General features: G+C 40.4%; 2 protein-coding genes across 4 annotated transcripts in view; one reads left to right on the forward strand and one right to left on the reverse strand.

The window, feature by feature from the left end:
- Nucleotides 1-5078, reverse strand: part of niban2a (niban apoptosis regulator 2a) — a 31652-nt gene extending 26574 nt beyond the window's left edge. Inside the window, exon 1 of the mRNA XM_067574631.1 lies at nucleotides 4828-5078. Within this exon, the coding sequence (XP_067430732.1) occupies nucleotides 4828-4882 (55 nt within the window). The 5' untranslated portion in view covers nucleotides 4883-5078. The remainder of the gene's footprint in view (nucleotides 1-4827) is intronic.
- Nucleotides 5079-5134: 56 nt separating this feature from the next.
- stxbp1a (syntaxin binding protein 1a) overlaps nucleotides 5135-16723 on the forward strand; it is a 37169-nt gene continuing 25580 nt past the window's right edge. For 2 of the 3 annotated variants that reach the window (XM_067574632.1, XM_067574633.1), the window contains exons 1-2: nucleotides 5147-5235; nucleotides 6483-6702. In XM_067574632.1, coding sequence (XP_067430733.1) covers nucleotides 6666-6702 — 37 coding nt within the window. In that variant the 5' untranslated portion in view covers nucleotides 5147-5235; nucleotides 6483-6665. Of the gene's footprint in view, nucleotides 5236-6482; nucleotides 6703-16723 lie in introns of all 3 variants that reach the window. The other variant, XM_067574634.1, reaches the window with a different exon arrangement.

Raw genomic sequence — 16723 nt, forward strand, 5'->3', positions numbered from 1 at the left:
AATGCCCGCATTGAATTTCTGGTCAGATTTGTAATCTCGTTTACTTATTCTTTAAATCTAATTATCTTATCAGCATTAGATTCGAAACATTTCAACTGTGCACTACGAAATCAGACCTGGCTGACAATTTTTTCACTCCCTAAATTATAATGCTACTAAAATCAGTGACATAATTTAGGGGAGATGGTCCTTAACTGTCCTTAGCCAATTAAAATCCAGGTTTCTCCTTTTTAATTACCCTCAAGGTCACTGACAGTATCATATGTATTCTGTATCATCTTGTTCCAGCTCTTTACTGAATGTATCATATTTACACTGAACTCAAACCCAAGACGCCATGTTTTTACAGCTGTACTATTCAATTAAATTGTTGCTCATCGTGTAATTCACCTTTCCTGGACAAATTTCAAGACAAATTTGAAGATGTCACCCTGCACTCTAGGAAATCATGAAAGGTATTTTTCACTATGATTAGATATTTTAAAGACTAACGATTAATCAATTAACTGAAAAGTGAAAATAAAAAGCAGCGTCTTCCTTTGGGGTTCAATAAAGTTGGATCATTGTTTTCCTTATCACAGATCCTCTCCACTGCTTGACTCATCATTTCTTTTCCACTGCTGTCTGCAACCAGTTTCCAATAAATAGTCCAAGACCCTGATGGATGGGACGTAGGTTTTCCCACGTTCCAATACTGGAGAAAGAGTCTGTTAGCGAGCCAATCAGAGTGTTTGGCTCTGTCAGTGGCAGACAGCGTTGACTATGATCTGTTTATGGAAGGTACAACACAGGAAGGAGGGAGCCAGCTTGCAGTGGGAGAGCAGGAAGGAAAGAGCTGACAGGACAGGATAGACAGGGAGAGAATGTGGAGGAGGTGGGACAGGGACACATGGACTAATTAAAAACATCATCTGTTTCATACCAGGATGGGACAGATGACTGATGAGACTCAGACTCTTTTTCCTCCTGTAAATCCACTGTTTAGTAGGGCTGCGTATCAAATCTCAATATTTTTCTGGTACTGACCAGAATGTGTCTGAGTATTGAGTAATGTGTATTTTAAATTGTCAGGTACAAAATGTTTCAACCATTTTGCCTTTTTTTATGTGTTTATCTGATTCTGGATAGAAACTTTTTTCTGTTCTGTGTAAATTTCCACCAAATATGTGTTGGTTAATGAGGCCTCCATTCCAAACGTGCAGGGAGTCAGTCGGTACTTTCCGTTGGTTGTCTTGCTGTGCCAAAGTCAGCAGACTGAAAAACTGGAGTTTGGGAACAAAGACCTCTCCTTAAATACATACTCCACTATTTAGGCCTGCCAATATTAATCTTTCTTTCCTGTTTCTCTCAGTTTGCATATTCCTCCATTCACTCCAAGACCTGTTTTCTATATCCTTTTGCTCTCTTGTCCAGTGCAGGAACCAGAAAGAAAACTGACATAGTCATCCTGTAGTCCATCAATGAGATGTGCCTCCAACCCTTAACCACCTGAAATCACTGAGCTAATACACTCGCTCTTTACTTGACCCCAAATATGTATAGATGTTGATACCAGAACACAATCACACCTGCACTCACACGTGGGAGAACATACCCAGAGGCAGTTATTTTATTGGTTTGAAGACCTTTTCACATGTTATTACAAACTAACTTTAAATTACGTAAGATTGCACCTCGAATCTAAATGTGCTGATTATGGAAAAATACTATGATGAAAGAAGGGCTAGACTGGCCAAGGGATTAAGGCACCAACCATGAACCTTAACGGCTCTGTTTTGCGTCAAGCAGCAGACTTTTGCATGCCATTCTCCATTTCTCGCTCCCTCCATTACTGACTAACAATAAAGGCATACAATTTGACTGAAATTGACTGAGGATATTCACTTCTTAAAAAATTTAAATATCAGGTGGTTGGCAGATAATACAAGCGTCTGTTGTTTCAGCTTTGCTGACCAGGGGCTCGTTTCACCAAAAGTACAACATGCACACAACATGACTTGCAAGATGAGATCATTTCTTTCTCCCCTTTCGGCATGTTTCTCAGATCAAAACAAATGTCATACCTGCAGATTTAACAGCAATTTGCTAGTGTCAGTCATGTGTGAAACAAGACAATATTATATTGATTTGTTGCCCAGCTTTGTCTTTGTCTTGTTTTATCTTAGCTAAAATGACCAGAAGTTTGAATTCTACTATGGAGCACAATAGTAGATACTCATTTATCTTCTAATATGTACAGAAAACCTCAGGATCATGTTCCAGCTTTTCAGAAAGCCTGATGAAACAAACACTCAATGAGAAAATCAACAGAGTTACAGATGATAGTGGGAGAGATGCTAGCTAGCAGAGGGGGCGGATAATAGCTCGTTTTAGGGTTTAGATGGTTTCACTCAAATGCTGTTTATCCCTGTATTCTAGTGAGCAGGGTCTCAGTTACACAAACTGCACCACATCTGACAAGAAAACTGGGAAAACTGCATAGCAGCAACTCGGAGGAGTATTTCCCACAGACAGGCTCATGTTGTATGCGTCATTCAGTCTCTGCTATTTCTGTCAATGCAATGTAATGTGTGTGTGTACGTGATCATCTTGTGAGAATGTGCTAAGGCAGCGAGGATGAAGAAATCACCTTGCTGGGAGGTACGTACTACAAATAAGACTCCCAGAGCAGAAACGCTGAGTAGAAAAGAAGAGCAGCAGAGGATCCACAGAGAGAGGTGGTGGGGGTGGAGACAATAGAGGCAGCGGGCGTGTGAGACTTAGCAGTTTCAGCTACAGTATTAATCCTGTGACATGTTTCTACTTGCTTTACTTCTGCAGCTTCGCACACTATCTTCTGTATCTTTCTCTTAACCAGACTCCTGCAGAAAAAAGCACTACACGGTTTAAGTTAATCTAGCTAAAACCCTAAAATGACATGAAGTTAATGTTGCTGTCCACAGTAACAATACAGTTTAAACCTCCCTGTGCATTCCTGCATTCTAGCAGATTGACAGCAACATAAATACATTTCCCAAATAGGCCGACTGTTCTGATGAGACAACACCTTTTGTCAACACTTGAGTCAAGTGATGACACTTGAGCCAGCTCCACTCACAGATGAGGATTGTGAAATGCAGTTGAAAGCTGAGAAAAAGCTAGTAAGAGGACCTTTGGGATGAGAGTACGATGTTACACATAGTGTGAACTTCCGTACTCGACACGTTCCATGTTTGTTTACAGATTCTTTTCAGCTCACCCTGAATCTGAAAGATTGTTGTATAGCTTGATTGAAAGTTGTGATAAATGGTAAAATGACAATCACAGTTTCCTAGAAAAGTGAGTCATGTCCTCAAATTTGTTGTTTTTTTCCAACCGACATTCCAAAACTCAACAATTCAATTTACAATTATAGAAAACAGAGAGAAGACGTTCAGCAAATCGTCACATTAGAGAAGCTGGAACCAGAGAATGTTTGGCATTTGTCTTTGATAAGTGACGTAAATGGTTAGTTCTTTATCAAAAATGTTGTTGATATATTTTGCGTTGATCAAATAATCAGTTAATTGACTGAATCTCTTTAAATACACAGTAATAAACACAGCTGGTGTAAAGAGGCAGCCGCAAACAGGGTCATACGTCTGACTTTCTGAGACTATTTCTCTTTCTGGTTCACAAAAAGCAGCAACAACAAACAAACTGATTGTCTGGCCAACAAAAAATCATATTTGGTTGTGTGTGTGTGTTTGTGTGTGGTGTGCTGTGGTTTGGTTTGATTTCCACTTACAATTACGCCTGCCAGCATATACACAAACACAATTACAATAGTGAAAGAATATCCTAACCCAGCCTTAAATGATTCTGTGACAGATTTCTGGAAAGCACAAGTCTAAAGGATCTAACCACCAGCACAAACATAACAAAAAGCAAGTCTCCTTCTTCCTGAGTTATTTCTGATCCTCTAACTACTTCTAGCAAAGAGAATCTGATCATTTTTAGGGAAGCATCCACTGATCCAAGTATTTCACTCCACTCCCACGCCCGCTGAAATAATCACACAGACCTGCACAGTTCACTTTGGGGAGGCTGGAGCAATCTGAGACTTAAATAGCAGTGAGTCCCAAACTTATACAAACATGCTCCCCTTTGGGAAACCTACTTATTATCTCTGAGAAATAGGCCTGCAGCAGACGTGGGATTGAGGGGAACTCTTCAAGTAGAGCAGAGCAACAATCCCCTGATATAAATAAATTTTTTATAAAATGAAACCGGGGAAGGGAACGCTTGCTGTGAAGTAAACCAGGAGTTAATGTCTTTTGTAGATTCTTTGGCTAAATCATGCAGGAAGGTTTCAGTGGATTTCTCTGTGTGGGTCAGCATGATGACAGCTCAGTATAAAAGCAGTTTGGTTTATCTGAAGTAGAGGTTTCTCCAACAGATAAACATGGGTTTTATGCTGTAGGCTATTAATCTTTTGACTTTGAAAGACAAAATTGCCCAAATTGCAATGACGCCCAACTGGAATTTAAAAGAATTTTCTAGCTTTTAAAACCCTGGTATTTGGAAAAGTGAATTTAAGACATTTCAAGACTCGCAGACATGCTGAACGAATGCTTTTACTCTGGATGAGTTTATAAAACCAGAAAAGTAGTTTCACATAATGGAAATTCACTGAATGATGAGTAATGAGGAGATAATAGAGCAAGCCATGAATTATGTAATAGCAGTATGTTGATAACCCTACACGAGGATATAAAAACTGAACACACTTGTTACAAATTTTGATGAAAGCTCCTGTGCTGCTTTAGATTTAAACAAAATGACTTGGTGCAGGAACTCTTCTCTCACCTGTAATCATCTCCCGTCTGCTCTCATCCAGGTGAGAGGAAACCACGTCCCCCATGGTTACAGGAAAGCCTCACAGATCCTGTAAGTATCCGAGCTGGTTACAAACTGTACAGATTTCCAGGTGAAGTTGGTGATATCTGCAAATATCCGAGCTGAGCCGCTGGGGGTTAAAAAAGCTTCACTTTCCCTCCTGAGAGACGCACTGCTCCTGACTACTCTCCTGCTTACCCCAATGAAGAGGAGGACTGAGGCGAGGTGTCAACTCCCCGGCGGTGAGGTGGAGGAGGAGGAGGAGGAGACGGAGGAGGTGAACACTGGTCTGGTTCACGGTGGCAGGACACACCCTCTGGGAGTCATCACTGGTCCAACGTGTTCAGTCGGCGCTGCCAAGGGTGTGGCCTGCGTAGAGTAAGACCATGTTCAATATCTACTGTGTATCTCAGTGCTATTTTTTGGGTGCTGCCCTTATTTGGTGTTAAACTTATGACTTGTTGATATGAAATTTTAAGACACCAACTCCCATTTATTCAGATATCACTACTAACCAATGAGGCTTTTTGCAGTTTATTTCAAAACTGATTTTTTTTTAAAAATTTCTTACAACACTATAAAACCAAAATAAGCTGAGTTCAATTGAATTAGAAGTTCTGCATTGGAGTGAAACCGTTTTCCATGATGCCCAGTGCAGGTCCCGCAGAAAGACACATGCTGCCCCCTTGTGGACACTTTGTGTCCCGGCTGTTTTATATTTAAACTGGCCTGTATCTACCTCACACATCCTCCATCACAGCAAACCTGTGATATAAATTCAATTACTCACTTTTTTTTAATTGCCGTGCTTAAAATAGGCCTATGAGTGTAATTTAACCTTTAATGGAAAACCATGTACGATATTCTCACTGACTGATGTCTTATAAACTGTTGACAACCGTCGAGTTCTGAGTTAATCATTTATTAGATTAGTTGTTACTTCTCTTTCTGGGGTCCATATGAATACAGTAACAGCAATAATCTCCACTAGTGCTGAAAGTACAAATGTATCAGCTGATCAACAGAAAACATTACACAACAGCGTCAGTGATCTATTAATTGTTAGTGTCATTTTTTCAAGCAAATTTACCAAATATTTGTTGATTTCAGCCTCTCAATTGTGTGTTTGAGCCTCGTTTATATTTGTAAATGAACATTTTTTTTTATTTTGGACAGTTTTCAGGTAAAATAAGGAACTTGAACATCATCTTGGGCTCTGGGAACTTTATTTTTTTTTTACATTTGTAGATTATGATTAATGAAAAGAATCATCAGACCTACTTGCCTATCTTCACCAATTAAAAACTACTAATCGATTAACTAATTACTACTAATCACCATTTACACCAAACGCAATAAAATAGCATCAAAACCAAACATATGACATAGCCTGTAGAGAGGTTATAGAGTGGGGTCATGCTCTGCTGTAGGCTGTACACACTATACATACTATAGGCTACAGACACTAACTGCATGTGGCTGCATGTTTCTGGATACACAAGCTCTAAAATATCATTATTTTATAAGGAATGTATCAATAATAATCTGTAAGGGTTTATTAGGGGCTAAAGAACAAGCTGGTAATGAAGCTTGTCATTATACGGCTAATCAAGGAATTGTTTTAGGCTAATAAGACGCAGTTGTATCCAATTGTGCAACACCACCTATGATCGGATGATGCGGAAGGATACGTGGTGACGTTTCCCACTGGAGGCTCCTCCGCAGCGATGTGAGGTGAACACAGAGAGGAGAGAGAGAGAGAGGGAGGAAGCAGAGGGTGAACACTCGGTCCAACACTCAGCAGCATCATGGCACCTATCGGATTAAAGGCGGTGGTCGGCGAAAGTAAGATTTTCACTATTATTATTTTTGCTCAGAATTTGTGGAGATGTTCCGCTGCGGCTCTGCGCTGTGCGCGCAAATGTGTTTGTGTTTTAACAGGATGCGGATGGCTGGATGGCAGTGATGATGATGGTGATGAAGGTAGTGCTGTTGGTGCCCCATTGTATCCCATTGTAAACCACAGCCGTGTGGTGAGGGAGCTGTAGATAACCTGCAGAGGCTGGTTTGTCTCACTGGGCTCCTGCGGCGCGGATGCGCAATAGTATTTAAAGCGGCCGAGACCTGAAAATGGCTCTAACAAGCAGCGATTAGCCCACTGATGGAAAATGTAGGCATCCTTGTCCAGCATGATGCAGAAAGCCTGGAGGCAAATGTAGCCCACATACGCCCTTTTAGCCTCAATTTATTTCAGGAATAATCCGCGCTGCATTGGAGCTGCATCACAACTGTAGTTTTGACTGACTATTGTGCAAGAGGATGCTGCAGACACTGGCTTCTCACGCCTTGGTTAGCTAATTATAGTCTGTAATCTACTGTAATGCTATTGATTGTAAAGTGATTGGACATTAACACTCTCTCTCTGTGGGATTCCCTGATTTCAGCAGTGCCTCACCCCTCTGATGGATCATGAATCGGTTGCGTAAAACACCCTTTCTAACCCGGTGCGGTCGAAAGCTGAAACAAGCTGCTGTCAGCTCTGTTTCACATTAATGGCGGATTGTATTCAAGGCGAGAAAGTTCCCTTGCGAGAAATTCCGCATTATCTGTGTACAAGCTACCGTCTAGTGAATGCCCTTTCATCATCATCTGCCCTTTCCTGGCAGTGCGCCACCGATCAAACCCGGTCTGTGTAACCCTGCATCGTTCAGACGCTGTAGACTCGACTCTCCTCTGTCTGATTTTGTCCATTTAGACTCATTTCATTCGGCCGATGCTTCAGCAGTGTCGGTGTGTGGTGCTGATGCAGGCCTGAACATGGAGGCGCAGCTCGATTCTCCTCAGCAGGGTCAACTGGGTGCAAGTGTTGGTGGTCGTGATGATGTGAGACAGGCCTGCATAGTAAAGACTCACACAGAGCACTCAGATAATGTGAAGCCAGCTATTCTAATTTATAATTATTGTTTGCCATCGTTTCTTCAGCTGCACGTTCCCATCATTAACGTGCCCTGCCCATGGTGCAGGATTTGCCTCATTTAATATCTGTTGTTCAGCTCATTGATTCGGTTTCACATCTCATCTCTTACAAAAATCTACACTCGCTCTGTAGTAACGCCTCACTTTCTGGCAATAAGATTGCTGAATCTTTAAATTCCTTAAATTGTATCAAGCTCAGTGGTGTATCATATTACTCATGGGTTCTGCTGCAAATTTTTGGGCCCCCACCCCCACCCCCACCTCATCACACACACACACACACACATACACATCCACCTCCCCAGTCATACATACACACTTCCTCTGCTATGATATGATGGAGGGTGAAAATGCCTCTACAGACCTCCCACATGGAGCACACAAGAGCTGATCCTGCACTACTAATGATTACACATCCAAAAATGTAAATTCACTCTGAAGCCAACAATATAATATTACATAATAAATATAATAACATTTTTTTTTTTTTTTGATTAATGGTAGCCTATATAAACTGACTGTAGTATAGGGCTGGAGGATATGGCTGCATACTTTAACAACTGACTTTGTCCATTTTTAATTACAATTAGCTTCTGTCCATTTTTAATTACAACATAATCATGTAAAACAATGATATGATATGATTATATTGTCATGATAAGATTCCACTGATCATACTGACTTTATAGCCCAGCCCTACTGTGTAGTTGGAGCAGATTTTTGGATACTTGAGTAGGAAACGTTGTTTGGCCCAGGTGCCATATTGTGGGTGAGGTGAGAATAAGTATTAGTGGGAGCCCAGACCTGCAGTTTCACGCCCTGCATCACTGCTAGCTGTGCTAGTGAGGAGATTGTCATGGCATGGTAAAATTTTTTGATTTAAGGCCCTCAGACTGAAATTTGATGGGAATGAAATCCTCTGCGCACCTACACCATTACAACTCCACGCTTTACATGCCAGATATTCTTGCATGTTCTGTCTTCTTTAATCATGTAGGCCTTGTAACTGTCAATTACATAATCCCGTTGGTTAAAGTAAAGGCAAGCACATGCAAGCTTGAGTGTCGAATGAATCGTCTTTTACAGAACAATGTAAACACTTGTGCGTGTTTCCCAGTAGGTGAAGGCAGGGACGCTGCAGGCAACACCTGCGCTCTGTTTGGCTTAGGTGAAGCCGGGATGGGATTGGTGGAGGTGGAGGGGGCAGAGAGGGAGGGGGGGCGACACCATCATGGGTCCTCTCTGCAGCAGTGGATGTAGCAGCCAGGATGGAGGAGAGGGGGGGATGGGCAGCGAGCAATGCTTAACCCTCCCTTTTCATGACTGTATGTGAGCATCATTCCCAGAGAGCAACAGAAGCTGAATGAGGATCTCATCAGTCAGCAAAAGCCTGAGCTGATGGGTATTTATTTAAAAAGGGGTGTTGCTTCTCAGGTGAACAGATTTGATGAAACTCAGTGATCATTACGTTTTGCAAATTGCAACCCAGAGATTAAAAAGAAATATTCTGCATTTGACACTCAAGACGTGAACACTTTACAATATGATGCATGCAGAGTTGGTGGACTGGATATTATCATAGTGTGCAGGTGTTTATTCTGCCCACTCCTTGTATTTCTCAAGAAATACAACAGGACAGGTATGACTTATTTTATGTCAACCTAGACAAGGAATCACCTACTTTCAGTCATTCATTCATTTATTTAAATGTGGGTTATATGGATAAAATTGTGTATTACAGTATATGTAATTTTATATTGTGATATAGTAAAATTTCTGGAAATTAAGTTGAGAAACAGTTTGTAGATGAAATAGAAGAATAGAAATGCCTTTTTTGACTGTTCAAGAGAGATACTTAATTACCTCTCCGCCAAAATCCTATAAATCCAATAATACCATATAACAGTCCTGATCTGCAACATTGTCTACAATGACCCAAGACAAGATATAAAACGGAGAGCTACCTCAATAGAAATGTAGAAATCTCTGACATATTATAGAGATTATTGTCTACCTGATTATTGTTGTGCAGGGTCATGAGGTTCATACTGCACATGCAATGCTGTTAAACTGACACCCAGCACTCAGCATGAATATAATCACCATCCTGTGATTGCATAACAGGTAAAAGTAATGTGATTGTCTACTTCAGAGACCATATATGCCCGATGAGCAGATTGAGTTAAAGGTTTAGATCATGAAAATTGCATTCAGTAACTTCAGTGTAACCTTACTATTGTTTAAATGGCATTCTGTTAATACAGGAGCTTTTCATTCTGGCTTTTGCCTTCATCTGATGTTACACAGTTGAGATCTGAGAAATGAAGGTAGAGAGAGGGGGTTTGACGTCCGCCTGACTTGAACCACGGACATTGTGATCACATGGTCACAGTCTTAGATCCCCTGGTCAACAGGATACTCGTCAGTAGCTGTGGACTGAATTTGGGTTCTGCTCTGAAGATACATTTTCTCATTTTCTCCTTGTGGCATTTTGATGACTTTATACATCAGTCAACTGGTCAGAACACTGAAATTAGCTTATCGTAATCCAAACATTGAAAAGTTGTACCATACCCACAACACTAAAGCAAATTCAATTTTTGCTGTCCTCATGTGTCAGTGATAGGGCTGTGAATTAAGTCATTTTGTCCTGATTCTATATTATATACTGTTACTAAATGCTATACATTATTCTTCACTGTATAATATTTTGGAAATTAGGATACAATAAATTTGTACTGTAAGATATTGTAACAACAGCAAATGATGCAAGGCTTGTGCTGAAAGATGTCACTGGAGTAGTATAAAGGACTGGGGTTTTTGAGTATTTATGCCCGTTTCTTTCAGTCTTTTCTCTTGCAACATTTTAAAAACATTAATGTACTAGTAAAACATGAGCTAGAGTTAGGATACGATGTGATTAGCCTAGCTTAGCATAAAGACTGGAAGTAGGAGGAAACAGCTAGCCTGGCCCAGTCCAAAGTTTTAGTTTATTGGGGACCAACAGCCAGCGACAGTGACTGTGCAGCTTCCCCAAGTCTTGTCATCGTAGGGAGGTTGCCAGGTTTGTTTCCATCATGCCTGTGCCAAGACCAAAATCAAAACTTGTGCTCGCCAATTGTATCCCGGAACCCGCGCTATCGCAAGAAATGCTGCACAGAAGCACTGATCGGGTAGATAAACTGGATATCTGAAACCACAAACTTGCTTTTTTGCATTTCTCTTTAGGTACTGATAAAAGAAATGAGATAAAAGGTTTTTTAAAAGGTATTTAATGATGAGCTTTAAAAGTCTTGGTTGGCGTATTTTATTTAATTTTTGTCTAGGGCCAGGGTAGCTGCTAGCGTTCAGTCTTTATGCTAAGCTAGGCTAAGCATACCTTGACTCCAGCTCCATACATAATACGTGAGATTGATATTGATCTCCTCATCTCACTCTCAGAATAAGGAAGCAAATAAGAAAATTTCCCAAAATGTTGAACTATTCCTTTAAATATCTTATTGGTTGTGATGAGTAAGTTCAGTCTTCCTTGTATAAATCTGGAAGCAGCCGGATGTGTATTTACTCCTCTCAGTGTCAGACTGTGTAGAGGAGAAGAAAGGAAGAAGGTGAAACAGAGAAGGACACATGCATGCACTTAGTTGCACGCACACACACATACACACACGCACACACACACACACACACAGTCTAAAGCTTTCAACTGACCTTGGAAGCATCGCTGAACCAGAGCATCACGCACATCGTCTGGGCTCAGTGTCTGACGCAGTGCCTGCAGCCCCTGGGCCTCCGTAGAACACACACACACACACACACACACACACAACAAATACACATGCAGGCTACACACATACAAGCACATGTTCCCAAATAAATCCATGCCGAAATGTCATGTCGCTGTGGCTACAGAGCATGAAGGGCTGGCAGAAATAGAGCTCTCTAATGCAGTGGCTCGTAATTGTAATGAATTCCCCTTCTCTTTCACTGAGGAAGAGTGCTGTGTCAGAGCTGGCAGACATCCTCTTCCTCCCACTCCTCTCAGCAGCACGTGACCGCTCTCGCCATCCTCCTCTCGCATACATACAGTACGCACACACATACAGTGGAGACATATTTAACACAGTGTTACCGAAATATATTCTTATAGAAGATCGGTACGGTAAGAGAGCCAAGTAGCGACAGCCAAGATGCTCTTGTCCTCCAGCGACAGCAACAAAAACGCAGATTAAGGAGAAAGAGAGAGGGATAGTGTGACATGATGGTGACGTGTCAGGTTGTTATGTTAACTGTAAGAGGATTTTATATGCAAAATGATACTGATTTGAGGTTTTATGCTGTACATTAACGAGTGAAACTGAGCCGGAGGAGACTGCAGAGCACTCAGAGCTCCAGCCAGGTTGTTGCAGCCTGCGGCATCACAATGCATCACTTGCGTTCCTACAATCTATTATATACTTCCTGTCATTTTCAGCGCTCTGGGCTCCTGTGAGTTGTTTTCAAGCTTCATCTAAATCTTTCTTTGGTTAGTTGCTGTAGAGAACAACTTGTACACCTCTTGAATTTATGCTTTGATTTTTAATACATACTGATATCAGCGTTATATTTTTGTAAAAGAAAACAATCAGCTGATTAATCAGTCTAAAGAAATGATTAGTGATCAAGTTTAAAATATTAAGTCTGACTGAAACGGCATTTAGGGCATGGTAAGCATCTGTAACATGATGGGTTTCTAACTGACATAATATGTGGGGTATAATGACGATGGGGATTTGATCAAATCGTTCTGGGATTTCATTTGATCACAATGAGTGTGACTTAGTGAGTATACAGCATCTCTGGAGATTCACAGCGATTTGGAGCTGTAGAGGACTGTTGGCCTTCACCCACACCTTCCTCAACCCACTTTGTTAGAAGGGAAAAATGAATAAATTAGACTGCAACCCACACTCTATTGGAATGTCAACAAAATTCTTGCCAACCGATAATCCAAACACATAAAATCTCTCTGCTAAACTAAAGTACGACCCACGAGCACAGATGCCCACAAGCTCACAAAGTGAAGTGAGGTTTGTATGATGGGAGGGGTTAGTCCCAGGTCTAATTCCAAATTACATATGATAGGATCCATTTATGTTTACACCCCTGAGTTTAAAATGAATCATCAAAAAGGTTAAGTAAGAGAAAAGAGATTTGGATATAGAATAATTCAAAAAATATTTTTCTTAACATATATTTGACAAATACCAAGAGATTAAGAGAAAAAATAGTAGTTAATAGTTTCATATTATAACCATAACCATGAAAACAAAGAGCCTCTGGTCTTACCACTCTGAGACTTAAGTAGGTCATCACTCTCTGAGTGAAATGTGTTGAAAAGACAAGACAAGATGTGTTCTTATAACACACAGAACAGTTTAGTCATACTTGCTAAAATTATTCTACCTGTGGGTGTTCAGTAGGAGTTTAAGACACCCAAGTGTTGCATCTGTTAGTTAACTGGTTGTCATCGACCTAATTATGTAAGAAAACAAACAGTGTTATTATGTGCAACATTTTAAAACATTTTAACATAAAAAAATAAATAAAAATTGAATGTAATTTCTTAAGAGGTAAAACAGGAAACATATACATACATACAGTATTTTTAATCAACTGTGAGAGTGGAGCAATAATACAAAGCTGTATATATACAGTACATGCACACAGCATGTGTACACAGTATATGTATGCTGTAAATGTGTTTACTGGATAAAATCATACAGACTGTGAGTAGCACTAGATGACCACTATGGACAGCATCTACTGGTAGTAATAGTCAACTAGTCTGCAAACCCTTTCATGTGAGAGGAGAAATACACAATGAAGGCCACACACAGCCTGATGCATTCATGTGTGAAATTAACAATAAATCATGTTGTTGTTGCCGCATTACTGACTTCTGTGGATTGATAAGACCACCCATTCATCTGAATGTCCCCTCAGAGAAGCTCCTTGCTGTCAGGTGAACAGAGGTGGCTGATAGCTCCACGTGTGTTGCGATTGAATTGCAAGCACAGAAGACTTTCTTCTTGTCTCAAGATGTTAAAAATGTATGAATATGTTGATTCTTGCTGAGTAATCACACCAGTGTTGACTGATGCATCCACACCGTTGGCTGGCACTGCTAGGCCTGCTCCCTTTGGAAATATAAAGGGCTCCCGCACGCCTACGTGCTGTCATATGTGGTCATAAGTCTTTATATGTCTTCTGCATCTGCTCAGATTTCAGCCTAATGAGCTACGTTTACTGTATGTAAACTACAGGAGAAATACTGCCCACACAGTCACCAGAGATCAGTCCACTACCATTAATATACTGTATTTCTGGCAGGAAGATTTCTCAGTGGATGTGCTGTCAGAGCATCTCTGCTCTCAGGTCTCGTGTTTTTGCCTTTTCTCTGCTCCTGTACATCATCTCCCCATCGACGCAGGTCATGGGAAAGGGTCCTCACGTCCTCCCATTTACTGGTGACCTGCACTTCTCATCAGCCTGCATGACCTCTGAGTGGATGGATGTTGGAGGCCACAAAGTCATGATCCTCTTCTGCTTTTTCTTATATCTCACTTGTGCTGGTTGGGGCTGGTTAGTGGTGTTATGTAACTGCAGGCCAGCTGCAGACTAACAGTGGGCTGAGAATAAATGACTGCTGGGTTTCAGCTTTGATACTCACATACAATTTTTTATGTCTTGTTCAATTTCTTGGATGTAATTTAATTCGATATCAGGATGTACTGAACTGCAGGAAATCATAGCAACTGTGATGTTTCATGCTACGTTACCAGTTAACCCTCACTGTTAAAATAAACTCAGTGTTAGTTAAAATGACTACAAACACTTTAACAAATGGATCACCATTTAAACAAGGGGTGCAACTAACTATTATTTTGATTATGAGGTAATCTGTTGATAATTTTCATTAACTGAGTGATTCTTTGGATTAAAAATTTAAAAAATACTGATATATGCCCACTGAAAGTTAATTTATGTCTTAAAACTGCAGTGCAAATCCTGAATTAAATCAGTTATCAATGACATAAAACAGAGAACAGCAGATAGTTTTCACATTTGAGGAACTTTAATTGTTTGGTACCTGATAAATAACTATTGCAGTTAATCAATTATCACAGCAAATTAGTCAATCAGCTATTGACTAATGATTTCAGCTCTGTTTTACACACACTATCAACTCAACATAAACCCCAATCTAAGAAATAATGGTCTCCATGTCGAAATGCCACTCATGTTTTTTGCCTCCAATATTTTCTATTACACTTCATTATTAATTATCACTAATATATGGCATGGTTTTATTGATGGATTAGGATTGAGACCTGGCTTCATGTTTCCTTTTTCAATATGGCCGCTCTTAAGTTGAGACACTAGAAATTGAAGCTTTAAGTGATTTTTTTTTTTTAAGAAGCAGACTAAAAAAAGTTGAACTGTGGTGATGGCCTGCTGAATTGTCTGCCTGTCTCTTTAAGATCAGACGTGTCAGATTCTCTCGGGAACGATGCCGCTGTGAAGCCGAGACCCAGAGAAAAAAAAATGGGTCATGTACTCATAGGTGAAAGTCCCTGAAGGGGGGAGAACCACAAGGCAAAGGGAAAAACTGTCGGCTACACTGTTGTAATATATGTGGAGTGGAGGCTGGGTGGAGGAGTGTACATCGACTCTATCAGCAGTATCATGTACAGTAACACATCACACTGCCTCTTAGAGTGTTATAATAGGGTGAAATAGGGTGAAATGTCAATATGTCTGATTCTGTCAAACAAAATTCTGCAATGTAATGTGTTTAGAAGTTGAGTTTTTTAAAATTTCATTAGCATTTTTCATAATTTAGTGTATTTTCTCTGTAAAAATCTTGTCGTGTCTTCTGCCCGTCTCCATTGTCGTACCCTGTTTTACCTTGAGGACGTGCATCCTGTTGAACTGGATGTGAGAGAGATTATGGGGATTTTGAGGAGTGTGTTTGTGCCACTCTGTCCGTTTGGTTGACACAGCTGTTGCACTGTGTTTGTTCAGGTCCTTTTCCTTCTGTCTGACCGATGCGTTCCTGTATTGTTGTACCACTATCAGGACGTCAGAGAGGAAAAATCCACAGCGCTGTCTCCTTCTGACGTGGTTTTGAATCTCATTCTTAACACGTCACTTACGAGAGTGTGCAGCGGCTACTTCACTAGCTTATCGTCTCATTATTCCCACGATTCCAACGAAGGCCAACACGCAGGAGACGAAAGAGAGGAAGAGTGAGTCGTTTCTAAAGACAATACAAAACTGATTTAGCTGTAAGATTTCACACAGTTCCTGATATTGCACACTATTTAGCCAGTCCAAATCTAGCAAATAAAACACACATTATCAAAAATAGGAAAAATACGTCATGATGTACAATTCAGTCCTTCATTTTTTTCTTGGAGGATGCTGGAAATTACACAAGGTCGCTAAACTTCATGCACCAATTGAATTGATAAAGGGGTGTGGTTGTCTCATCCAAACAGATGCAATAAAACTAACAGGAGAGCGAGGGAGATGTCAGTCAACAAAACACAGTGTGTACATGCCCACACAGTCCTGAGAACAGAGACAGGTAGATTTAGTTCAAACACTTGTGTGGGTGAACTGTGACTGTTAAAGAGCTTTGAAATTGTGCTTAATTTTTGGCCACCTGAAGTCATTGGAACAATCTGGAAACAACATTGTCATAACCATATATGTTACATGTTAGCAAACCGTTTACACAGCATTTACACATCAAGGAGACATTGAGCAATATTATCATTCATTTAGACTTGTGTTTGTGTCCACATGATGAATGTAAGTCCAATATTCACTCTCCTTATAGCTCTGT

This window comes from Thunnus thynnus, chromosome 19 (genome assembly GCF_963924715.1).
Source record: "Thunnus thynnus chromosome 19, fThuThy2.1, whole genome shotgun sequence".
NCBI classification, from domain to species: domain Eukaryota; kingdom Metazoa; phylum Chordata; class Actinopteri; order Scombriformes; family Scombridae; genus Thunnus; species Thunnus thynnus.